Source organism: Hypanus sabinus, chromosome 7 (assembly GCF_030144855.1).
Source record: "Hypanus sabinus isolate sHypSab1 chromosome 7, sHypSab1.hap1, whole genome shotgun sequence".
In the NCBI taxonomy this organism is placed as follows: Eukaryota; Metazoa; Chordata; class Chondrichthyes; order Myliobatiformes; family Dasyatidae; genus Hypanus; species Hypanus sabinus.
In genome coordinates, this window is record NC_082712.1 from 10,451,690 (window position 1) to 10,479,327 (window position 27,638).

The 27,638-nt window shown below is 47.5% G+C and overlaps 1 protein-coding gene across 1 annotated transcript in view; it reads left to right on the plus strand.

Annotated features, from left to right (window-relative positions):
• The window catches only part of LOC132396558 (dual specificity testis-specific protein kinase 2-like), a 122,831-nt gene that overhangs the window by 23,932 nt on the left and 71,261 nt on the right, over positions 1-27,638 (plus strand). Inside the window, exons 2-3 of the mRNA XM_059974200.1 lie at positions 14,052-14,173; positions 25,003-25,051. Coding sequence (XP_059830183.1) covers positions 14,052-14,173; positions 25,003-25,051 — 171 coding nt within the window. The remainder of the gene's footprint in view (positions 1-14,051; positions 14,174-25,002; positions 25,052-27,638) is intronic.

Consider the following 27,638-nt stretch of genomic DNA (forward strand, 5'->3'; position numbering starts at 1 on the left):
GGTTTATCATCACTTAAATTACATGAAATTTGTTATTGTTTTGGCAATTGGTACAGAGAGGGAAGGGGAGGGGACCGTCAGAGGTATAGAGAGGAAGGGAGAGGGATCTTCCGAGGGTGTGGGGGGGGGGGGAGGGACTGTCAGAGTAAAACACCAGCAGGAACAAAGCTTAAAGTAAATTTATTATCAAAGTGCATATATATCACCATATACAACCCTGGGATTCAATTTCTTGCAGGCATTCACTGTAGAAATACGCTAGAGGGAACGTAAAACATAGACTGACAACCAACGCGCAAAAGAAGACAAATTGTGCAAAGTCAGTAATACTGCGTACATAAGTTATAGCTTTTCTGACGGTAGGTTGTGGAATCAGTTCAGTTCCGATACTGTGTGAGAAAGCTGCACCGAAGCAGACGGTAATGGTCGGTGTGAGGATGCGCTCTCTGTTGGCAATGTAGGATTGCACTAGTCCAGGGACTTCCAGCGGCTCCACGGACCCCTTGTTCAGTGGTATTGGTCCATGGCATGAAAAAGGGTGGGAACGCCATCTCTGTTATGTTCTGGGGAAGATGGAATTTTACCTACTGCCTCAACTACATCGTCTACCGAGCCTTTTTGTTAATGAAGGAGATCTGGTTCTCCCACATGAGGTCCGGCAAAATAATGATGACAAGGAGCCCGGATGTTGAAATGGTGCTGACTGTAGAGGTAGTAGATTAAGGAAGGATAGACTTGCATTTGTATAGCGCCTTCTGCTGGCCCTCCTCCCTGAAGTGCCTCCCAGCCAACGAGGAGCTTTTGAAACTAAGTCCTTGTTGCCATGTGGGAAAGTGAGGGTGTAAAACGTGGTGATGTCGACATTTAAACAAAATTCATGTGTGTATATTCATGCATGCATGTAGATTTTCACAGGAAGACTCTTTAACATTTCTGCAGATGGACCGTGGAAAGCATTCTGACTGGAGCAGTGCTCTCTGGCACGGAGGCACCACCGAACAAGATCGGAAAGAGCTGCAGAGTTGTCGACTCAGCCAGCTCCATCATGGGCACTAGCCTCCCCTAAAGCATTGACTCTGATCAAGCATTTTAGTAAACCTCACTCCCGCCTGCTCTATCATGTGGAACGAGCTTCCAGTAGAAGTGGTAGGGGCAGCTTCGATGTTGTCATGAAAAAAAATTGGATAGGTATATGGACAGGAGAGGAATGGAGAGTTATGGGCTGAGTGCAGGTCGATGGGACTAGGTGAGAGTAAGCATTCAGCACAGACCTGAAGGGCCGAGATGGCCTGTTTCCGTGCTGTAATTGTTATATGGTTATTTGAGTATCTTTAAAAGACAGGGCCTGAAAACAGCAACATCCATGACTAAGGAGCCTCACCATCTGGGGCATGGCCTCCTCTCGTTACTACCATCAGGGAGAAGGTACAGGAGCCTGAAGACCTTGTCAGTGTGTTAGAAACAGTTTCTTCCCCTCTGCCGTCGGGTTTCTGAATGGTCCGTGAACCATGAACATTGCAGTGTACTGGACTGCCACAGCAACGTCATATTTCATGACAAGTGTCAGTGATCATAAACCTGAGTCTGGGGAATCAGAGTCAGGTTTAGTTTCGCTGACATATGTCATGAAATGTTTTGTACAGTGAAATACACAAAAAACAAATTGTAAGTTGCAATAAGAAATAAATAATTAAATAAGAGTACAAACAGAGAGGAAAAAGAGTGAAGTTGTAGTGTTTATGGGTTGGTTCATTGTTCAGAAATCTAATGGTGGAGGGGCAGAAATTTGATGGTGGAAGGACATTTTCAACCTCTCACTGTTACAGGCGGAAGTTCCCACTTGCTTCAAAAAGGCAACAATTATACCAGTGCCTGTGGGCAGCCTTAATGATTATCGTCTGGTAGCACTCACATCGAGAGTGATGAAATGCTTTGAGAGGTTGGTCATGACTAGACTGAACTCCTGCCTCAGCAAGGACCTGGACCCATTGCAATTTGCCTATCACCACAATAAGTCAATGGCAGATGCAATCTCAATGGCTCTCTGCACGGCCTTAGACCACCTGAACAACACAACACCTGCGTCAGGATGTTGCTCATCGACTACAGCTCAGCATTCAATACCATCATTCCCACAATCCTGATTGAGAAGTTGCAGAACCTGGGCCTTTGTACTTCCCTCTGCAGTTGCATCCTTGACTTCCTAACTGGAAGACCACAATCTGTGCAGATTGATGATAGTATCTCCCCTTCACTGACGATCAACACCGGTGCACCTCAGGGGTGTGTGCTTAGCCCAGTGCTCTACTCTCTCTACACCCATGACTGTGTGGCTAGGCATGGCTCAAATACCATCTATAAATTTGCTGATGATACAACCTTTATTGGTAGAATCTCAAGTGGTGATGAGAGGGCGTACAGGAGTGAGATATGCCAACTAGTGGAGTGGTGTCGCAGTAACAACCTTGCACTCAACGTCAGTAAGACGAAAGAGCTGATTGCGGACATTAGGGAGAGCAAGGAGAAGGAACACGTACCAATCCTCATAGAGGGATCAGAAGTGGAGAGAGTGAGCAGCTTCAAGTTCCTGGGATCAAGATCTCTGAGGACCTAACCCGGTCCCAGCATATTGATGCAGTTACAAAGTAGGCAAGACAGCGACTATATTTCATAGGAGTTTGAAGACATTTGGCATGTCAACAAATACGCTCAAAAACTTCTATAGACGGACTGTGGAGAGCATTCTGATAGGCTGCATTGCTTTCTGGTATGGGTGAGGGGGCGGTGACTACTGCACAGGACCGAAAGAAACTGCAGAGGGTCATAACTTTAGTCGGCTCCATCTTGGGCACCAGCCTGCAAAGTACCCAGGACATCTTTAGGGAGCGGTGTCTCAGAAAGGCAGCTTCCATTATTAAGGGCATCCAGCAACCAGAGCATGCCCTTTTCTCACTGTTACCATCAGGTAGGAGGTACAGAAGCCTGAAGGCACACACTCAGCGATTCAGGAACAGCTTCTTCCCCTCTGCCATCTAATTCCTAAATGGGCATTGAACCCATGAACACTACCTCACTTCTTTAATGTGTATTATTTCTTTTTTTTGCACGATTTTTAATCTATTCGATATACATATACTGTAATTGATTTATTTACTTGTTTATTTACTGTTTTTTTCCCCTTCAATATCATGTATTGCATTGAACTGCTGCTGTTAAGTTAACAAATTTCACGATACATTCTGATGATAGTAAACCTGATTCTGATTCTGAGAAGCTGTTCCTAAAACAAGTGTGTGTCTTCAGGCTCCGTGATGGTAACAATGAGAAGAGGGCATGTGTGATGAGGTTTCTTAATGATGGCTGTCACTTTCTTGAGGGATTGTCTTTTAAAAATATCCACAATGCTGGGAAGGCCAGTGCCCATGTTCCCAATCCCCTGCAGTTCCCTCTCCATACCAGCCGGTGTTGCGACCAGTCAGAATGCAGCCCAAATCTGCAAGGCTAGCTTGCCATTTCTAACGACAGTGGATTGGCCTAGGTTTAATAAGGGGAGAAGAGTGGAGGGGTGGAAGGGTGGAGGTGCCACAGGAAAAGGAAATGGTTAATTTGCTGCCCAAATGCTTTGTATATCCAATGTGCAGACAAGCTGGGAGCCAAAGGGTTAAACTTGCGTAGGTAGGTTTCGCAAACATGGCTTGTGTTGGAAGGTGTGATCTTGGAAGTGTTTACGACTATAACAGGAATTGAAAGTAAAGGGTTTGGTGGAACAACAATTTCCTCAAAAACAAGAGGCCTGGCTGAGCCAAAGTCTTCAGGAAGGGGATTTAGAAACAGTTGCACGTAGTCAGTCAAAATATGGTCCCCTCACAGGAAACTGCCTGGACTCTTGCCTGTCCGTCTCGTAGGGTTATGTCCGTTCCGGGGTGTTCCCAGAGAAGGAACGTGCGGTCTATGTGTACGTTGGGGAGTACCGAGGCCGGTGGGCACCATGGGAGCCTGAGTGCATTATGGATAGCGATGTCCATGTGTACACGCGAGATTATGTCCAGGTTACAATCCGATAAAGTAACCCACACAAAATGCTGGAGGAACTCAGCAGGCCAGGCAGCATCTGTGGAAATGAATAGACACCTGACGTTTCAGGCCATGAGGACTGGAAGGGAAGGGGGAAGATGCCAGAGTAAGAAGGTGGGGGGAGAGGAAGGAGGATGGCTAGGAGGTTATAGGTAAAGCCAGGTGAGTAGGAAAGGTGAAGGGCTGGGGAGGGAGGAATCTGATCAGAGAGGACAGAGGACCAGAGGAGAAGGGGAGTAGGAGGGGTAAGAGGGGGAGGTGATAAGGCAGGTGAGAAGATGTAAGAAGCCAGAGTGGGAAACAGAAGAGGGGAGGGGGAGGGACAAATATTTTTACTGGAAGGTGAAATGGATATTCATACCATCAGGTTGGAGGCGACCCAGATGAAATGTAAGACGCTGCTCCTTCACCCTGAGGGTGGCCTCATCTTGGCACAAGAGGAGGTCATGGACCAGCATGTCAGAATGGGAATCAGACTTAAAGTGTTTGGCCACTGGGAAGTTCCACTTCTGGCCGATGGAATGTGAGGTACTCGACCGTGCGGTCCCCAATTTACGATAGGTCTCGCCATTGCAGAAGAGCCTGTATCAGGAACACCGGATGCAATAGGTGAAGTGTTGCCTCACCTGGAAGGAGTGTTTAGAGCCCTGAATGGAGGTGAGGGAGGAGGTGAATTGGCAGCTACAGCACTTTGGCTGCCTGCAGGGATAAGTGCCAGGTAGGAGATTAGTGGGTAGGGACAAATGGACAATATTCCATCTGAGAAGCCTCCGGCCTGATGGTATGAATATCAATTTCTCCTTCTGATTAAAAAAAATTGCCTCTCCTTTCCCTCTTCTTCTATTCCTCACTTTGGCCTCTTACCTCTTCTCACCTGCCTGGTGTCCCTCTTCCTTCTGTTTCTCCCATGGTCCATCTCCTCTCCTATAAGATCCCTTCCTCCCCAGCCCATTACCTTTCCTACTCACCTGGCTTCACCTGTCACCTTCTAGCCATTCTCCTTCCCGTGCCCCCAGCTTTTTATTCAGGCGTCTTCCCCCTCATTTTCAGTCCTGAGGAAGGGTCTCATTGACTGTTTATTCATTCCCATAGATGTTGCCTGACTTGCTGAGTTCCTCCAGCTTTTTGTGTGTGTTGCTGTGGATTTCCAGCATCTCTTAATCAGAAGAATCTCTTGTGATCATGAAGTACTGCAATATTGTTTGAATATGATGTTGTAATGAAAGAATAAATCTCCTTTGGAAAAGAGAAAATAACCTCTGGGACACTGGGATTAAGAGCAGCTCCCGACACCAGTCAGCCCTTTGGGAAGAGAGGCTGTGGTAGCGAAGTGAGAAATTTGCTTTCTTTTTGTATTTTTAAAATTTATTCTTATTTTTATAAAGGAATAATGCTTGATGACTCTTGAGGGTGTACTTGCTGGAGTTTAGAAGAGTGAAGTGGGGGAGGGGGAATCTCATTGAAACCTATCAAATATTGAAAGCCATAGTTAGAGCGGATGTGGAGAGGATGTTTCCTATTGCAGGAGAGTCTTGGACCAGAGGACACAGCCTCAGAATAGAAGGATGTCCATTTGGCGCAGATATGAGAGGAATTTCTTTAGTCACAGGGTGGTGAATCTGTGGAAATCTTTGCCGCAGACAGCTGTGGAGACCAAATCATTGGGTATTTTTAAAGTAGAGGCTGATAGGTTCTTGATTAATGGGATCAAGGGTTACGGGGAGTAGGCAGGAGAATTGGTTTGATGGAGTGAGAGGCATAATGGAATGGTGGAGCAGACTTGATGGGCCAAGTGGTCTAATTCTGCTCCTATGAATTATAGTTTTATGGTCTGTTGTAATTTATGATAATTTTTATGTCTTGCACTATACTGTTGTTGTAAAGCAACAAATGTGGGTGATATGAATCCTGATTCTGATTCTGAAGAGGTAAGCTTGTGCAAGGTTTCCATGATGGCCCAGCTGAATCTAACTAAAGGACACAGATTTGATTTGAGGGCCCGAATGGCCTCATTCTGTCTCAACCTGTGCCTTCCACCAAAGGAAGTGGGCCTCAGCTCTCAGTGCAGGGGCTGGTAGGTGAGACGAATGGCAAGGAGAGACATGAGGTCCATTCCAACTCGTAGCACAGTGCCTGGTATGGAGACCCCACTGCACAGGATCGGAAAAAGCTGCAGAAGGTTGTAAAACCAGCCAGCTCCAGCATGGGCACTAGCCTCCCCTGCGCTGAGGACATCTTCCAAAGGCCATGCCTCGGAAAGGTGGCATCCATCATTAAGGATGCCCATCACCTAGGACATGCCCTCTTCTCATTGCAACCATCAGAGAGGAGCCTGAAGACACACACTCAACATTTTAGGAAAAGCTTCTTTCCCTCTGCCATCGTATTTCTAAATGGACAACGAACCATACCTCATTATTTTGCTCTTTTATTTGCACTACTTATTAATTTTTTAATATTTATTATTGTAACTCTTGACACACCGTGATCCTGGCATATTTCTGGTCAGAATCAGAATCAGGTTTACTATCACTGACGTACTCTGAGTGGCCACTTTATTAGTTACACTTCACTTACAAAACTGCTCATTAATGCAAATATCTAATCAGCCAATCATGTGGCAGAAACTCAACGATCAAGGGGTTCGGTTGTTGTTCAGACCAAACACCAGAATGGGGAAGAAATGTGATCCAGGAGACACTATGACAGTGGAATGATAGTTGGCGCCAGACAGGAAGTTGCTGATCTCCTGGGATTCCCACACACAACAGCCCCCGGAGTGTACGGAAAACGTGCAGTGAGTGGCAGTTCTGTGGGCGAAACACCTGGTTAATGAGAGAGGTCAGAGGAGAATGGCCAGACGGGGTCAAGCTGAAGGGAAGGTGACACGCTAAACCTCAAAGCGGATGGGCTACAGCAGCAGAAGACCACCAACACACACTCAGTGGCCACTCTTTCAGCTACAGGAGGTATCCAACGAAGTGGCCACTCAGTGTATTGTGAAATTTGTTGTTCCGATGGGAATGTTGGCAGGTTTAAATGGGATGGGTGGAGGATTAGTGTAAGTGGCTGGTTGCAGCGTTCCCCCTCCCCGGTGTGTCTCTTCACTACAGCATGAGAGCCCTGTTTATCTTTCCACACCCTGTACCGTGGGCATCACCACTCAGCTGACAGCTACAGGGAGTGGGATGACTAAGTTACAGGAAGAGGGTAGCCGGGTGACTGTCAGGCGAAGGAATGGGAGGGTGAATACAGTTAGCACAGAGCACCCTGTGGCCATTCTTGTCAGTAGTAAGTATCCTGTTTTAGACACGGTTGTGGGGGATGTCCTCCCGCGGAATGCCACAGACACCAGATCACAGGCACTGACCATGGGTCCGTGGTGCTGAAGGGAAAGAGAGCGAAGGGAGCAGTAGTGATAGGGGACTCGATAGTGAGGGGAACAGGCAGGAGATTCTGCGGAGGTGAACGGGACACCCAAATGGTACGTTGCCTCCCGGGTGCCAGGGTCAGGGATGCATCAGATCACGTCCACAACATCTTGAAAAGGGAGGGAGAGCAGTCAGATGTCTTGGTACAATGACATAGGAAAAGCAAAGAGGTCCTGTAAGGAGAATTTAGAGAGCTTCAGAAAGCTGAGAAGCAGGACCTCCAGGGTAGTAATTTATGGATTGCTACCTGTACCAGGTGCCAGTGGGGATGGTAACGGGATGATTTGGCAGATTAATGCGTGGATGAGAAGCTGGTGCAGGGGGCAGGACTTCAGGTTCTTGGATCATTGGGATCTCTTCTGGGGGAGGTGTGACCTGTTCAAAAGAGACGGGTTGCACCTGAACCTGAGGGGAACCAATAATCTTGCGGGCAGGTTTGTTAGAGCTGTTGGGGAGGGTTTAAACTAACTTGATGGTGGAGGGGGTGGGTTGGGAACCAAAGTGAAAGGACTCAGGAGGGGTAAAAAGGCAAAGATAGCTGGCAGTCAGACGGTCAGGAAGAGGAGGTAGATGATAGGACAAAATTGCAGCCAGCTGGGTGAGTTTCAGTACATTAGGGATGCAGAATCAAAAAGAATAGCAAATACAGTACTCAAAGTGTTATGTATCAATGCACAGAGAATAAGAAATAGGGTGGTTGATCTTGTTGCACTATTACAGATTGCCGGGTAGATGTTGTGGCCATTACTGATGGTTGTAGTTGGGAGCTGGATGTCCAAGGTTACACGTTTTATCAGAGGGATAGGAAGGTAGGCAGAGGGGGTGGTGTGGCTCTGCTGTTAAAGAATGGCATCAAATAATTAGGAAGATGTGACAGAGGATCGAAAGAGATTGAATGCTTGGGGGTTGAGTTAAGAAACTGCAAGGGTAAAACGATCCTGATGGCAGTTATATACAGGCCTCCAAACAGCAGCTGGGATGTGGACAACAGTTCAAAATGGAAAATAGAAAAGGCGTATCAAAGGGGCAATGTTATGATCATCATGAGAGATTTCAACATGCTGGTCGATTGGGAAAGTCAGGTTGGTAATGGATCTCAAGAGAGTAAATTTTTTGAATACCTGAGTGATGGCTTTTTAAAGCAGTTTGTCATTGAGCCTCCCAGGGATTAGCTCTGCTGGATTGGGTGTTATGTAATGAAATAGAGATCACTAGGGAGCTTAAGGTAAAGGAACCCTTAGGAAACAGTGATCACAATATGAGTCCATCTTGAAATTTGACAGGAAAAAAGAAAAGTCTGACTTAGCAGTATTTCAGTCGAGTAAAGGAAATTACAGTGGTATGAGAGAGGAGTTGGCCAGAGTGAATCAGAAGGAGATGTTAGAGGGATGAGAGCAGAGCAGGGATGGTTTGAGTTTCTGGGGAAAATGAGGAAGGTGCAGGATAGGAGTATTCCAAAAACAAAGAAATACTCAAATGGCAAAATAATACAAACGTGACTGACAAGGGAAGTCAAAGCTAATGAAAAAGCCAAAGAGAGGGCTTACTGAGTCTAAAGGGGCACAGGCCACTGTCAGCAGTTCACCAGAGCCCTCTGTCCTGGGCCAGTCTTTCAAGTTGTCCCCAGGTTTCGCCCATTTTGAAGATTCTTTGTCTCCCAGGGATAATGTCTACATGTCCATGGTTATTCTTGGCAAATTTTTGTATGGAAGTGATTTGCTATTGCCTTCTTCTGGGAAGTGTATTTGCAAGACAGGCAACCCCAACCATTATCAATACTCTCCAGCATTTTGCTGCCAGAGTGGTTGCATAACCATTTGTGATATGCACTGGCTGCTCATATGAACATTCAGCACCTGCACCCATGGTTTCACACGACCTGGATCGGGTAGAGCGTGCTAAGCAGGTGCTACACCTTGCCCAAGGGTGACCTGCAGGCTAGTGGAGGGAAGGAGTGCCTTACACCTCCTTTGTTAGAAATGTATATCTCCAATCTTCCCCCCCTCCCCGATACATAGAGCTCGTGAGTTTTCACAAGGACGGGGTTACTAGCCCATGCCCAATCCTCCTTTCACAGCCAGGGTTGGGACTGTCTGTTGAGGAGTTAATCCCAGGCCGTGTCACAGACTCATGCTTGGTTGCAGGCCACACAAGCTCTGGACATTTGCTGGCAGCCAGCGTTGCAGCCTTCTTGGAGACTGCCTGATTTCCATGCCATTAAATTTCTGGTGCAGTGATAAAGAAAAACTGCAATCCAATTTGTGCACCTTGTTGTCTCAGCGCAGTTGTTGGGATGTGAGTGGGAAGTGGAACAGTATTTCTGGCCTTGGAGACAAGAGAGCTGCGGGTGATTCATGCCTGCAAGGAGCTCAGGCTGCTTCCTGACTGGGTGTAGAACAGGAAGTGAAAGTTCTCTGTACAAAGCTGTCATTACACGTACACAAACGGTTCTGCAGAGGCCAGGGCTCTCGAGCAACACACAGAGTGCTGGAGGGACTCAGCAGGCCGGGTAGCATCTATGGAGAGGAATAAACAGTCGATGTTTCGGGCTGGGACCCTTCATCATAGTATTGACATTCCTTAAGAACAGAAATGAGGAGAAATTTCTTTAGCCAGAGGGTGGTTTATCTGAGGAATTTATTGCCCCAGACAGCTGTGAAGTCCAGGTTATTGGGTATATTTAAAGCAGAAGTTGACAGGTTCTTGATTAGTCAGGGCATCAAAAGGCAGAAGAAAGGGGTTGAGAGGGATGATAAATCAGACATAATGGAATGGTGAAGCAGATTAGGTGGGCTGAATGGCCTCATTCTGCTCCAATGTCTTTTTGTCATTGATTAATGGTGCATTCTGCATAACCCTGGGAGCTAAAGGAAGGGAGAGTAGTGGGGGAGATTATTGGATAGGATTGGCTTAGCTCAGTCAGACTGCACTAGGGGTGTTGTGTTCACCAGGATGCTGTCTGGATTAGAGAATATGAACCATGAGGGGAAATTGGACTTGCCCTAGGGTGCCAGATGCTGAGGGGAGACACGACAGGTTTATACAATACTGTGGAAAAGTCCTAGGCACATATATGTAAGCAACACACACAAAATGCTGGTGGAACACAGCAGGCCAGGCAGCATCTGTAGGGAGAAGCACTGTCGACGTTTTGGTCAGGATGAAGGGTCTCAGCCCGAAATGTCGACAGTGCTTCTCCCTATAGGTGCTGCCTAGCCTGCTGTGTTCCACCAGCATTTTGTGTGAGTTGCTTGAATTTCCAGCATCTGCAGATTTCCTCGTGTTTGCCACATATATGTAAGTGTGTAAATCTGTCAGGAGCCACAGATGTTGGGTATAATGAGGGTGGAGCGTTGCGGGATGGATGTGAGGCAGGTGGCAGAGAAGGAGTGTCAGCAGTTGAGGGGGCGGTTTTAGACAATAGACAATAGGCGCAGGAGTAGGCCATTCAGCCCTTTGAGCCAACCCTGCCATTCAATGTGATCATGGCTGATCATCCACCATCAGTACCCCATTCCTGCCTTCTCCCCATATCCCTTGACTCAGCTATCTTTAAGAGCTCTATCTAACTCTTTCTTGAAAGCATCCAGAGAATTGGCCTCCGCTGCAGAGCATTCCATAGTTCCAAAACTCTCTGGGTGAATAAGTTTCTCCTGAACTCCGTTCTAAATGGCCTACCCCTTATTCTTAAACTGTGGCCTCTGATTCTGGACTCCCCCAACATCGGGAACATGTTTCCTGCCTCTAACGTGTCCAATCCTTTAATAATCTATTTTGCAGTCATACCCACCCCTGAGACACCAGGTATGGCTATCTGATTCCGAATGATTGGATTATTGATCATTACAGAATGTCTCTCTGGTGCTTCCCACTCCCTCCCCTCTCTCTTCTCCTTTTACCAACCATGATTCCCCTCTCCCTGCCCCCTTCCCAGTCTCAGTCCACAACAGAGACCCAGATCAGAATCAGGTTTATCATCACTCCCATAAGTCATTGAAGTTTTCTTTTTAGTGGCAGCAGTACAGTGCAATACATAAAATTACTACAGTACTGTGCAAAAGTGTGAGGCGCCCCAGTGCCTAAGACCTTTGCACAGCCGTGTATGTACATGCCGAAGACTTTTGCATAGTCCTGTATATGTTTGCCTAAGACATGTTCTGTATATTATAGAGGCATAGATAAAATAGACACAGTAGAATAGTGTGTCGTGGTGACGTACACGTCGCTTTACAGTGCCAAGAACCCGGGTTCAAATCCCGCCACTGTCTGTAAGGAGTCTGTACATCTCCCACAGTCCAAAAACATACGGGTTAGGGTTAATAAGCTGTGGGTGTGCTACATTGGCACCCAAAGCATGGCAACATTTGCCCCAGCACATACTCCGACTCCGCTGGTCACTGACACGTTTCACTGTATGTTTTGATATACATGTGACAAATAAAGCTGATCTTTAATCTTTGAAGATGGTCAGAATCTTTTACCCAGGGTGGAAATATCAAACTCCAGAACACATGCTTTTAAGGTTAGGGGGTGGGGACACTTAAAGATAGTGTGAGGGGCGTTTTTTTACACAGAGAGTGGTAGGTGACTGGGCCGGGTTGCCAGGGGTAGTGTGAAAGCAGTCTGCTGGAGCTGAAGAGTCTTTTAGACAGACATGTGAAAATGAAGGGAATTGAGGAAGGGGTAAGGATGATACACAGGACGACATTTTGGTATCACAACTTTGCGGGCTGAACGGCCTGCCTAGAGTAGTGCTGTGCTCTGTTGCAATATTCCTGTTTACTTGAGGGGAAAGGAGAGACGTTGGGGAGGGGCAGGTGTGGAGGGCCGCTCTCTGGCACAGTGTACAGATTGTCGTAAATCAGAGTGAGCACGCCAAAGTGACAAGCAGTTGGCTGAGTGGTGGGATGGGGGGGGAAGGGGCAGAGTACTGTGGATCACTGCCCAGCCCAGGCCACTGCCAAGTCTCTCCACAAAGAAGGCAAGGGCCCAAATCTAGCTCAGGGCTTCCTGAGGAAGGCTGCGTCCGTGGGTGTGCTGGACACGGCCAACTCTCAAAATAAGCTCACAGGCACTCACAGTAAGGAGTATACATTGTTCATACAACACTGCACTTTGCAGTATCGTGTCAACAGGACATTATACGTGTACAGAGGAAAGCCAAGCACCACAGGTGCTGCAAATCCAAAATAAAACAGGAATCACAGCAAAGACTCCGCAGGTCAGGCAGCATCTGTGGAGGGAAGAAATGAGGTGGTGTTTCAGGTTTGGGGAAGTTAGAACTCAAATCTCCTTTCAGTTACTGATGGGAAAGGATGGAGGGAACATCTGAAGCTCTGCGATAGGGTGGAGTTCTGACAAAATGTCTTTGAGCTGAAACATTAACAGTATCTCTCTCCACAGATGCTGCCTGACCTGCTGAGTAGTTATGGCAGTCTCTCTCTCTCTCTCACATACACACACAAGCACATCAATGGACGGACACACACCCACAAACACAGGCACATCAATGGACGGATACACACACACACACACACACCCAAACACACACACACACACACACACACACACACACACACACACACACACACACACACACACACACACACACTCACTCACACTCACACACACTCACACTCACACACACATACACACACACACACACACACACACACACACACACACACACACACACACACACACACACACACACACACACTCACACTCACACTCACACACACACACCCCGAGCTAGTGACTGACACTGCACTTGTGAGGTGGCTTAGGAAGTTTATATACCTGTGGTCAGTTGTTGACCTGTGCCCTATGGTCAATCAGGGGAACCAGCAATGATCTGATCGACAGATGTTTTTGCTTCTCTACCCCCCCCACCCCCCAGCACACCCCCACCCCCACCCAGCAGTGATCTCTGAACCCACATCCTTGTTTACGGACGTGTCAGGGTTTTACACTGACCATAGTGTATTCCCTCCAGTCGCACCAGCCTATTCCCCCATGACACACAGCCCACAAACCCCAAACACACACCACCACAACACCCAACCGACACACACATCCCACCACAGCAGCGCAGACCCCACACACTACACCTACCATAATACCGCCCCACTTCCATTCAGCGGCATGGAAGCACAACACTTTACAGCACCAACAACCCGGGTTCAGTTCCCAGCTCTGCCCCTAAGGAGCTTGCACGTTCTCCCCGTGGGTTTCCTCCGGGTGCTCCGGTTTCCTCCCACAGTCCAAAGTCGTACTGGTTAGTAGGTTAAATTGTCCTGTGGTTAGGCTGGGGTTAAACTGAGAGTTTGCTGGGAGGCACAGCACAAAGAGCCAGAAGGGCCTGTTCTGTATCTCAGTACAAGAGTGAACATAACCGTCAGCTGCAGACCCCACTCCACGGGGCAGAGGATGATGGGTGTCTCGCAGTATCCTGGTCCCTCCTTCACTCCCACCGGTCCGATCTCCCAGCTCGTCACGATGCGATGCAGGCCGTATCTCTGACTGACCGTCTGCCTCTCTCCGCAGGTTCGGCACCGGATGTCCGGGCAGGTGATGGTCCTCAAGATGAACAAGTTACCGAGCAACCGCGCCAACATGCTGCGTGAGGTGCAGTTGATGAACCGTCTCTCCCACCCCAACATCCTGCGGTGAGGACCTCGCTTTTCTCCCTTCGCTCTCTGCATCAGTCACAGAGTTGTATCGCAGTAAACCAAGCCCTTCGGCCCATCTGGTCCATGCTGACCTGAACCATTCCATCTGTGAGGTGACGTGATAGAGGTGACCCCGGTTTCCTTGGCTGTTAGTCCAGCCAATACATACTCGGGTCCCACCAAACCTGTGAGATTGAGACGGCTCCCCCACCCCAAACCCCGGTTTGTGTGGGTGCTGTGTAATTTGCTACTCTGGTATGAGAAATAACGATTACCATTAAAGCAGTTATATTTATGCATCTTAACGTAACTAAAGGCTTAGTAAAGAAAAGAGAGAAAAAAGCAAAAAAGACCCATTATAATTAAACAGGCAAATGTGCACAAGTTAGAGCTCAACTTTTCACAGAAGTTGTGCATCTTCATGACCCTCAGTGGACCCCGGCATCTTGCTCCATTGAACCCCAATCAGTGACACTGTAATCGTGTTATGCAGTGCCACCCAATGTCCTCTTGTTATGACACCCTTACCCTGGGGCAAAGGCTGTGACCGGTCAGCTAATCTGTGCCACTCATGACTTGATAAATCTCTGTAAGGTTGCCGGTTCTGTGCCGTTGTCAAACCGGGGGTGGTAATGGGACCTTATCCAAAGCTCTCAATGGCATGTGTGGCAAACAGCCTCTGACAACCGAGTCCAGTTCTTGGCCTTCATGTAGGGCTTAGTTACTAAGTCGGGCAGAACCGACAGAACAAGAGGCAAAGGCGGGTTACTGGCACTTTAAAACCAGTCGCTTCGGGCAGATGGGGCTCGTCGGCCGAGGTTGGCAGCTCATCTCGGAGAAGAAAAACTCTGATTTCAAATTTCCACCGACTTGTGGCTACACCCACTCATGGGAAAGGCTGGGAGTAAACCCCGAGGAAAATCTGGAGTTGGAGTCCCTCAGGCAGCCCTACGTTGAGTTCAATGTTGACCGGCAACTCCTGTGACGCTGCTGGTACCAAACTGTATCAATCTCTGCTGTTCCTTTGGGTTCATTAGCTGCCTGGAGAGGGGGAGCTTGCTCTCTCGATCACACTGACCCGGCCTGAGGATGAAATGTAGATAGCTGGGACGCGACATCAATGTTCGACCCCGAACAACGGAGGTCCTGTCAGGGGAAAATCCAACCTCTCTTTATATCTCAAGTCTTCCAGCCCCAGTGACATCCTTGTGAATCTTTTCTGTGCCCTCTCCATTTTAATGACGTCCTTCCTTTAGCTCGTAGATGAGGCCTGACTTAATGAGCACATCAATCATCTTCGGTTTGTGTTTAGTCCACCTGCCCAGGCAGGTTTATAACTTGCAGGCTGCCATACTTAGTAGACACGGCAGCTGAGAGTGCGCTATAGATAGTGTTTATTGGGTCCTGGAGAAGTGTTCATTCGATAAATTCCTGATCACTTCCAGATGTGCTGTCAGCTTTGTGATGTAGAAAGTCAGAGAGCAATGTTTAATTTGGAGCGGATACTGGCATTGTAATTGGTTTATCGTTGTCACGTGTACTGAGTTACAGTGAAAAACCTGGCTTGTGTACGGTTCATACAGATCAGATCATTATACAGTGCTTTGGGCTAGAATAAGGTAAAACAATAACAATGTCAAATAAAGTGTCAGGCAGAAGAGAATCTGCAGATGCTAGAAATCCAGAGCAACACACACAAAATGCTGGAGGAACTGAGCAGGCCAGGCAGCATCTATGGAAAAGAGTCCAGTCGAAGTTTCGGGCCGAGACCTTTTGGCAGGACTGGAGAAAAAAGCTGAGGAGTGGATTTAAAAGGTGGGGGTGGGGGGGTGGAGAGAAACACCAGGTGAAACCTGGAGGGGGAGGGATGAAGTAAAGAGGTTGATTGGTGAAAGAGGCAGAAGAGATGGAGCCTCTGTACCTCCTGCCTGATGGTCGCTATGACAAGATGGCATGGCCTGGATGGTGAGAAACTTTGATGATGGATGTCCAAAGTACAAAGTAAATTTATTATAAAAGTACATACGGTATATGTCACCGTGTACTACCCTGAGATTCATGTTCTTGTGGGCACACTCAATAAATCCATAAAATATTAACCATAATAGAATCAATGGGTGTTCAAGCAGTGTGCAAAAGACAACAAATTGTGCAAATACAAAAATTAAAATATAATGATAATTAAATAAGTAACAAATATTGATAATATGAGATGAAGAGTCCTTGATAATAAGTCCATAGGTTGTGGGAACATTTCAATGATGGAACAAGTGAAGTTGAGTGAAGTTATCCCCTCTGGTTCAAGAGCCTGATGGTTGCGGAGTAACAACTGCTCCTGAACCTGGTGGTGTGGGTTCTGAGGCTCCTGTAACTTCTTCCTGATGGCAGCAATGAGAAGAGAGCATGTCTTGAGTGGTTGGGGTCCTTGAAGATGGATGCTGCTTTCCCACAACAGCATTTCATGTAGATGTGCTCAAAGGTGGGGAGGGCTTTACCCGTGATGAACTGGGTCATATTCACTACTTTTTACAGGAGTTTCTGTTCAAGGGCTTCACATTTCCATACTAAGTTGTGATATGTCCAGTCAATATACTCTCCACTGCACATCAAAAGAAGTTTGTCAAAATATTAAATGTCATGCTGATTTTCCACAAACTCCTAAGGAAGTAGAGGCACTGCTGTGCTTTCCTGATAAATGCACTTACGTGCTAGGCCTAGGGGAGATCCTCCAAAATAACATAGAGGAATTTGAAGTTCTTAACCCTCTCCACCTCTGATCCTCTGATGAGGACTGGCTCATGGACCTCTGGTTTCCTTCTGAGGTCAATAATCAGGTCCTTGGTCTAGCTGGCATTGAGCAAGAGGTTGGTGTTATGACACCACTCAGCCAGTTTGCCTTCTTGATGCAGCAGCTCCTAATGGTACGCCTAGTGAAGGGAAACAATCTTCCATGATGTATTGGGCAGAGTCAACTACTCTGTGCAGTTTCTGTCCTCTCTGCACTTCCCATAATTTCTACACTTTTGAAGTCTCCCATCAGCCTCTGCCACACGAGAGAAAATGATGCAAGTTTCTCTAACTTCCCCTTATGGCTAATACACTCTGATTCAGGGCATGCTGGGAACCTCTTCTGTGCTCTCTCCATACCCTTCCTATAATGGGGCAACCAGACTGCATGCAATACTAAAAGGACAGCCTAACCGTGGTTTTATATACAGTAGCTTGAATACCCACCTCTTATCTCATTGTCTCAACCAATGAAAGCAAGCAAATGAGACCGGATGCAGATAAGGGGAACTGCCTTTTTGAAGGCCTTTGCTCTGCCCACTGCAGGAGCCAGATCTTCCAGTGGCCAACCATTTCAATAGACAGACAATAGATGCAGGAGTAGGCCATTTGGCCCTTCGAGACAGCACTGCCATTCAATGTGATCATGGCTGATCATCCACAATCAGTACCCCGTTCCTGCCTTCTCCCCATATCCCTTGACCCCGCTATCTTTAAGAGCTCTATCTAACTCTTTCTTGAAAGCATCAGGAGAATTGGCCTCCACTGCCTTCTGAGGCAGAGCGTTCCATAGATCCACAACTCTCTGGGTGAAAAAGTTTTCCCTCAACTCCGTTCTAAATGGCCTATCCCTTATTCTTAAACTGTGGCCTCTGGTTCTGGACTCCCCCAACATCAGGAACATGTTTCCTGCCTCTAGTATGTCCAATCCCTTAATAATCTTATATGTTTCAATCAGATCCCCTCTCATCCTTCTAAATTCCAGTGTATACAAGCCCAGTCGCTCCAATCTTACAACATATGACATTCCCACGATCCCGGGAATTAACCTTGTGAACCTACGCTGCACTCCCTCAATAGCAAGAATGTCCTTCCTCAAATTTGGAGACCAAAACTGAACACAATACTCCAGGTGTGGTCTCACCAGGGCCCTGTACAGCTGCAGAAGGACTTCTTTGCTCCTATACTCAACTCCCCTTGTTATGAAGGCCAGCATGCCATTAGCTTTCTTCATTGCCTGCTATACCTGCATGCTTACTTTCAGTGACTGATGAACAAGGACACCTACATCTCGTTGTACTTCCCCTTTTCCTAAGTTCCCATTTTACTTCCCATTTCAATTTGACTTATCTGGCCATGGCCTCCTCTATTGCTGTGATGAGGCCAAACTCAAGTTGGAGGAACAACATCTCATATTCTGTCTGGCCTCTGATGGCATGAACATTGATGATTCTAACTTCTGGTAATTTTTCCCACCTCTCTTTCTTCCATTCCCCATTCTGGTTCCCCTCTCACCTCTTCTTCTCACCTGCCCCTGACACCACTCTGGTTCCCCTCCTCCTTCCCTATCTTCCATGGTCCACTCTCCTCTCTCCCATTAAGATTCCTGCTCTTCATCCATCCCCTCCCAGATTCTTTCTTCATAACCCTCTCCCACATCCACCTACATCCTGTCTCAGATGGTCGCTCATATCAGCTGCCAGTTGTACCCCCTCCCAACTTTCTTACTCTAGCTTCTGCCCCTTTCCCTTCCAGTCCTGATGAAGGGTCTTGACCTGAAACATCAACTGTTTGCCCCCTTCCAGAGATGCTGCCTGGCTTGGAGATCCTCCAGCAGTTTGTGTGTGTTGCTCTATATTTTCAGCATCTGTAGAATCTTCTGTGTTTGTGTCTACAATATTTTTTCCTCAGTTATTATGATGAATAGGTAACTTGATCTGATCTTGTTAGGTGTGTCTCTATTAATGGGACAGGCAGCAACGTCTGTCTATCCCAAAAAAACGTATTCCTGCATGTTAACACGGAGTGTCTCCCCAGGGCACGATACCCTCCCGCTGCACTAAATAAGATGTCTGTGTTACAGAAATGTGGTCCCACTTTATAGCCAGAGGGAGGTTAATTAAATCCTCCCCGTAGTGTCCAGACTACCCACTGGGATTTATAAAATTAACAGCAAGATGCCGAGTCAAAGTCAAAATCTCATTTATTATCACTGATGTTTGTTTTAAAATGTGTTGTTTAGCGACAGCAGTACAGTTCAATGCAAAAGCATTACTATAAATGACAAAATAGTGAGGTAGTAGCCGTGGGCTCATGGGCCATTGGGAACTCTGGTGGAGGAAGGAAAGAAGCGTTGTGCCTTCTGCGGCAATGAATTCCCCAGATTCACTGCCTTCCGGCTAAAGAAATTCCTCCTCATACCCGTCCTAAATGGATGTCCTGTTCTGTGTCTATTTCCTCGGGTTGTAGACACTCCCACTATTGGAAACATCCTCTCCATGTCCACTCTGTCTAGACCTTTCAATCACCTTGTTCTTTTCCCTAATTCTGCAAGATCCTCGACTTGAAACATTCAAGCCGTTTCTCTCTTGACATTTGCTGCCTGACCTGTTTGTGTTCCCAGCATTTTCTGCTTTTTGTCTCAGATTTCTGGAATCTGCAGGAGCTTTATTCTGTCACCCATTGCAGAAGAGACGAATTTTTGCTTCCACCCCATTCAAAACGCAATTTTACTTGTCTTTTCCCCTCCCTGACCCCTGCCCACTGGACCGAGAAGTGGGCTCAGTTGCCCACCTTAGGAAAGGAGGAATAAACACCAGGTCTTCAGCACTGAATTCCACTAAGCGGGACAGACACTTCATCTGTTACAGAGGGTGACTTGAACAGGGTTGGTAAAAGCTGCAGAAGGTTGTAAACTCAGCCACTCCATCATGTACACTAGTCTCCCCGGCATCAAAGACACCTTCAAAAGGCGATGCCTCCGAAAGGAGGCATCCATCACTAAGGACCCCCATCGCCCAGGACATGACTTCATCTCATCGCTACCATCAGGGAGGAGGTTCAGAAGTGTGAGGACACACACTCAGTGTTTCAGGAACAAATTCTTCACCTCCACCATGAGATTTATGAATGGACAGTGTACACATGTATCCAACCTCATTAGTTTTTTTCTTCTTTTTCCTCTCTTTTTGCACTAATTTAATTTATATACACAGTGGATTCTGGTTAGTTGAGTCATTAGTTAATCCGGTCAGCCACCTATTTGGGACAAATCTTAAAGAACAAAAACTAATTGAGAAAATAACTGGGATTCCCTTTGGAACACAGCAGGCCAGGCAGCATCTATAAGGAGAAGCACTGTCGCCATTTCGGGCCAAGACTAACTGAAAGGAAAGATAGTAAGGGATTTGAAAGTAGTGGGGGGAGGGGGAAATGCAAAATGATAGGAGAAGACCAGAGGGGGTGGGATGAAGCCAAGAGCTGGAAAGGTGATTGGCGAAAGTGATACAGAGCCGGAGAAGGGAAAGGATCATGGGACGGGAGGCCTCGGGAGAAAGAAGGGGTGGGGGGAAGCACCAGAGGGAGATGGAGAACAGGCAAACAACTAAATATGTCAGGGATGGGGTAAGAAGGGGAGGAGGGGCATTAACGGAAGTTAATGTTCATACCATCAGGTTGGAGGCTACCCAGCCAGTATATAAGGTGTTGTTCCTCCAACCTGAGTTTGGATTCATTTTGACAGTAGAGGAGGCCATGGATAGACATCTCAGAGTGGGAATGGGACATGGAATTAAAATGTGTGGCCACTGGGAGATCCTGCTTTCTCTGGCGGACCGAGCGTAGGTGTTCAGCGAAACAGTCTCCCAGTCTGCGTCGGGTCTCACCAATATATAAAAGGCTCCATCTTCCTCTCACCCCAACCCTTCCCTCTCCACTGACGCTACCAGCCTCCCTCCCTCCTCTGATCCCATCTCTCATCCGTGCCGGGTCTTTACCATTCCCTCCGACCTTCAACTCTCTGAGGCAGAGTGCTCAGTAAGGGCCTCAGCTTTGTCCCCCTTCGCCCACACCTCAGTGAGATCCGCGTACGCCATGACGCTGAACTCTTCTTCCGCCGACTCCGTCTCCGAGCTTACTTCTTTGACAAGGACTCTCCTACCCCCACCGATGACCCCTTCTCCCGTCTTCAACCCTCCTCCTCTTCATGGACACCCTGCTCTGGTCTTCTGCCTGCTCTGGATCTCTTTATTGCTACTTGCTGACGGGACATCAACCGTCTCGACTTCACTACACCCTGTTCCAATTCCAACCTAAATCCTTCTGAATGCTCTGCTCTCCGCTCCCTCCGCACCAATCCCAACCTCACTATAAAACCCGCTGATAAGGGGGGAGCTGGTGTCTGGCGTACTGATCTCTACCTGGCTGAGGCACAGCGACAACTCTCTGATACCTCCTCTTATTTACCCCTTGATCATGACCCCACTAAGGAGCACCAGGTCATTGTCTCCTATACCATCACCAACCTTATTAGCTCTGGGGATCTCCCATCCACTGCCACCAACCTCATAGTTCCCACACCCCGCACTTCCCGTTTCTACCTCCTACCCAAGATCCACAAACTTCCCTGTCCAGCTGGACCTATTGTCTCAGCTTGCTCCTGCCCCACCGAACTCATTTCTGCATACCTTGACACTGTCTTACTCCCCCCTTGTTCAATCTCTTCCCACCTATGTTCGTGACACTTCTCACGCTTTGAATTTTTTCAATGATTTTAAGTTCCCTGGCTCCCACCACCTTATTTTCACCATGGACGTCCAGTCCCTATATACCTCCATCCCCCACCCGGATGGTCTCAAAGCTCTTCGCTTCTTTTTGGATTCCAGACCTAACCAATTCCCCTCTACCACCACTCTCCTCCGTCTACCAGAATTAGTTCTTACTATCAATAATCTCTCCTTTGGCTCCTCCCACTTCCTCCAAACCAAGGATGTAGCCATGGGCACCCATATGGGTCCCAGTTATGCCTGCCTTTTTGTTGACTATAGAACAGTCCATGTTCCAAGTCTATACGGGTATCCATCCTCCTCTTTTCCTTCGCTACATCGACAACTGCATTGGCACTGCCTCCTGCACGCATGCTGAGCTCATTGACTTCATTAACTTTGCCTCCAACTTTCACCCTGCCCTCAAATTTACCTGGTCAATTTCTGACACCTCCCTCCCCTTTCTTGATCTTTCTGTCTCCATCTCTGGAGACGGCTTATCTACTGATATCTACTATAAGCCTACAGACTCTCACAGCTACCTGGACTATTCCTCTTCCCACCCTGTCTCTTGCAAAAATGCTATCCCCTTCTCACAATTCCTCTGTCTCCGCTGCATCTGCTCTCAGGATGAGGCTTTTCATTCCAGGATGAAGGAGATGTCTTCCTTTTTTAAACAAAGGGGCTTCCCTTCATCCACCATTAACCCTGCTCTCAAACACATCTCTCCTATTTCCCGCACATCTGCCCTCACCCCAACCGCCCACCAACCCACTCGGGATAGGGTTCCCCTTGTCCTCACCTACCACCTCACCAGCCTCCAGGTCCAACGTATAATTCTCCATAACTTCCGCCACCTCCAACGGGATCCCACTACCAAGCACTTCTTTCCCTCCCCCAACTCTTTCTGCTTTCCGCAGGGATCACTCCCTACGCAACTCCCTTGTCCACTCGTCCCTCCTGTCCCTTCCCACCGATCTCCCTCCTGGCACTTATCCTTGCAACTGGAACAAGTGCTACACCTGCTCTTACACTTCCTCCCACACCACCATTCAGGGCCCCAGACAGTCCTTCCAGGTGAGGCAACACTTCACCTGTGAGTCGGCTGGTGTGGTATACTGTGTCCGCTGCTCCCGGTGTGGCCTTTTATATATTGGTGAGACCCGACGCAGACTGGGAGACCGTTTTGCTGAACACCTATGCTCGGTCCGCCAGAGAAAGCAGGATCTCCCAGTGGCCACACATTTTAATTCCACATCCCATTCCCATTCTGATATGTCAATTCATGGCCTCCTCTACTGTCAAAATGAATCCAAACTCAGGTTGGAGGGACAACACCTTATATACCGTCTGGGTAGCCTCCAACCTGATGGCATGAACATTGACTTCTCTAACTTCCGTTAATGCCCCTCCTCCCCTTCTTACCCCATCCCTGACATATTTAGTTGTTTGCCTGTTCTCCGTCTCCCTCTGGTGCTTCCCCCCCATTTCTTTCTCCTGAGGCCTCCCGTCCCACGATCCTTTCCCTTCTCCAGTTCCGTATCACTTTCACCAATAACCTTTCCAGCTCTTAGCTTCATCCCACCCCCTCCGGTCTTCTCCTATCATTTTGCATTTCCCCCTCACCCCACTACTTCCAAATCTCTTACTATCTTTCCTTTCAGTTAGTCCTAACGAAGGGTCTCGGTCTGAAACGTCAACAGTGCTTCTCCCTATAGATGCTGCCTGGTCTGCTGTGTTCCACCAGCATTTTGTGTGAGTTGCTTGAATTTCCAGCATCTGCAGATTTCCTCGTGTTTGGGATTCCTTTTATTTATTTTGGACATGGCGCTACTTAATTGGGGCAGGAGACAGTTGCCAAACAGTTTCTAACTGGCATCAGCTGTATGCACCTGTGTTTCTGTTAGGCGATGCATTGTGCTTAGAATGAACAGCTTTTAAATAGTGTTAGTTGTGTGTGTTTGTGTTCAAAAAGCAATGATTTTTGTCACTGATAGTTGGTGAGAGATAAGCAGCAAGACAATTCTGAACCGTTTTGCTCACTGCAGTTTCAAGCATTCAGGCTTGGCGATGCCGGAAATGGCCGGGAGTGAAAATGAAATGATTTCACTACTTCAACAAGTTAAGAGCTACAAAGAGTGTGAAGGTATCAACAATAATCTTAAATGTTACAATGAAAGTGAAGATTTGGAGGATACAGTCGTCAAAAGTGTTGTATGAAGGCAGCCCATTAGCTACACTAGGTGGCTGCACTGATTTTGTTCATTTACAATCAAAAGAATGTGGCAGCATAGACTGGATGAATTCCTTCATCAGTAACTGCTGGGAACCAGTACAATGTTAAAGTACTGTAGTAGTATGATAGTGTTATAATTTCATTTAAATACATAATTTGTTACTCAGTTAAACAGTAGTTTGATTTTTTTCTACATTTTTAACTGTTTCCATGAACCTTAGGATAACTGGCGCATAATTGTGCTGGTGCCGATGTGTCCCAATTAACCAGAAACCACTGTAATTTTTCTCATAATTTATAGTTTTTTACTATTATATATTGCAAGAAAACGCTTCTGCAAAACAACAAATTTCATGACATTTGTCAGTGATATTGAAATGAATTCTGATTCTGATTGCCTCTTGACTTTTGATATAACCAGTTGTTCCTGGGCTGGTAGAGGGGTTGCTCGAAATTCCAGGCATATACTTAACAGTGCAAACTGAACAAAAAGTTAGATCAGCACAGCACTGGGCAGGGGTTCAGCCCACAAAGTAGTGCCAAATTTGATGCCAATTTGTACTAAATGTCCTCCTGTGTATCATTCGTATCCGTTCATTCCCTTCATATTCACGGGTCTGTCGAAAAGTCCGTTCAACACCTCCATACTGTCTGTATCTGCTCCTGGCACCACAGAAGTGCAGCAGTTAGCATAATGTTTTAATGCACCAGCAACCTGGGTTCGGTTCCCTGCACTGTCCCTATGGATTTCGTATGCCCTTCTCATGACCGCATGGGTTTCCTCCCACACTCCAAAGACGTACGGGTTGGGGTTAGTGTGTTGTGGATGTGCTACTTTGGTGGTAGAAGGGTGGTGACACTTGCAGGCTGACCCCTCCCAGCACATCCTCGGACTATGTTGGGCATTGACGCAAGTGGTACATTTCACTGCATGTTTCGAGGTCTCGATGGACATGTGACAAATATAGCTAATCTTTTGTTCTTTTTCCTTGCCTACCGATCTAACGTTGGCTGATCACTGTGTGCGATTATCTCCACAGGTTCATGGGTGTGTGTGTCCACGAGGGCCAGCTACATGCTCTGACCGAGGTAAGTGCTGTGATGCACCCATCCTCTCTACGAACAGTGGAGGCCATTTGGCCCCTCTACATTGGTACTGGCTGCATTTGGCTGCTTGCCCTGCATGAGTCAATATGATTGAGGGTGTTTACCCAGGCTGGTGATGCTTGGGGCGGGGGGAAGCTCAGAGGTACAGTCGGTAGAGCCACTCTCCCACCACAGTTCAATCCCGACTTCCGGTACAGTTTGTGTGTGAGGAGTTTGCACGTTCTCCCCCTGGCCACATGGGTTTCCCTGGGAGCCCTCCAGTTCAAAGTTCAAAGTATATTTTTTAACAGCGTACATATATGTCACAATGCACCACACTGGGATTCATTTTCTTGCAGGCATTTACAGTAGAACGAAGCAGTACAACAGAATCAAAGAAAAAAGATTAATCAACGGCTGGAAATCATTCCTTCTGTTTACATATTGAGACACAGTGTGGAATAGGCTCTTTCGGCCCTTCGAGCCCTGCCGCTTAGCATTCCCCTGATTTAATCCGAACCTAATCATGGGACAATTGACAATGACCAATCAACCTACCAACCGGCACATCTTTGGACTGTGGGAGGAAACCGGAGCACCCGGAGGAAATCCACGCATTCCACGTTAACTCGTCATTCCTGGGATCATTCTCGTGAACCTCCTCTGGGCCCTCTCCAATGCCAGCGCATCCTTTCTTCGATGAGGGCCCAAAACAGCTCGTAATATTCCAAGTGTGGTCTGACCAATGCCTTATGAAGCCTCAGCATTACATCGTTGCTTTTGTGTTCTAGTCCTCTTAACCTTTCCCATGACTGGAAACATCTTCTCCATGTCCGCCATATCTGGGTCAGTAGGTGTCAAGGGTATCCCCTCATCCCCCTCCTAGACAGCCCACCATCTTGCTACAATCCCAGTGCCCATCTACGATTTTCTTAAATGCCTCTATAGAACATAAAACACGACATTTTGATCTACACGTAACAAATAAAGAAAACCTTTAAAATCTAAAGGCCAAATGTAGGCCCAGGTGTGGTACCCTGTGAGAGATCTCTGGCAGGAACTGCGGTGGCTTGGAGGTGTTGAACTCAGGGGAGTTTCTGTGATCTGTGCGGAAGATACTCTGGCACGGTCTGCACTACACAGACCAGACTTAATCAGCTCTCTAATTACCTAGCAGCCTTGCCTCACTGCCACCATTTGTTCAGTTCTGTTTGTTTGTGTTCACTCACTGTCCCTTCCTCAAGCCTCCTCACTCCCAACACCTCCCCCCCCCCCACAGCAGATCTCCCACCCTCTTCTACCCTGCCTGCCCCCCTCCCACTCCACTCGGCCCTGCGTGTTCACTCTCTGGCTCTGTTGGTGAGTTGGACGCGTTCCCTATTCCCCAGGCAATCATCCAAAATAATGACAGGAAGGAGAGCTTCGGAGTTAATCAAGCAAATGCTGACAGTAGTGTGAATAATTAAAACTGCAGTCTTGATCCAAGGAGTCATCTGTAAACGAAATTGATCTCTCCCTCACATTGTGTGTCTGCCTGTGTTTCTGTGTGTGCTGATCCTTCTCATCCCCTCTTCAGCCCCTCTGCCTGGCCTTCTCCCCCTAACCTTTGATGCTGTGGCCAATCGATCGATCTTAGCCAAAAATACACCCAATGAACTGGTCTCCACAACTGCCTGTGGTAACAAGTTTCACAAATTCAACACCCTCCAGCTAACAAAATTTCTCTGTACCTCTGTTCTAAATGGATGCCCCTCTGTCCAGAGCCCCTCTTGTCTAGGACTCTCCCACCATGGGAAACATCCTATCCGCATCTACCCTGTCTAGGCCTTTCAACATTCGAAGGGTTTCAATGAGATTCCCCCCCGCCCCATCCTTCTAAATTCCAGTGAGTACAGACCCAGAGCCATCAAACATCCCTTGTATGATAACCCTTTCATTCCTGGAATCATCCTTGTGAACCTCCTCTGAACCCTCTCCAATGCCAGCACATCTTTTCTTAGATAAGGGGACCAAAACTGTTCACAGTACTCAAGGTGAGACCTCATTAGTGCCTTATAAAGCCTCAGCATCACATCCTGCTCTTATATGGAATGCAGCCGTGAATGGGTTAATTAGTTAAACTAATTCTTCAATAAGTTTGACAATTTCCCTCCTGTTCACACCCCACCCAATGCTCCCTCAGCACCACACCTCCCCTTCTCCCTCCTCCACCTCCAACTCAACATGTGGATGAATAACACTATCCACATCCCCTCCTTGCCCTGCACCTACCATCCACACCTCCACGTTCCAACTACTATTGTCCTGATCTTCACCTCCCCCTGCCCCCTCCTTCCACCAATCCCCAGTCATCATGGACTCAGCTTCACCACTGAGCGGGTGAGAAGGGCTCTGGGGAACCTCAGATGCAGCAGAGCAATGGGACCAGATGGTGTGAACCCCAGGGTCCTGAAGCAGTGTGCTGATCACTCCTTAGGCGGCAAAAGTTTAAGGGTAGCACGAGGGGGAATTTCTTTACTCGCTGTGTGGAATGAGCTTCCAGTAGAAGTGGCAGAGGTAGGTTCGGTATTGTCATTTAAAGTAAAATTGG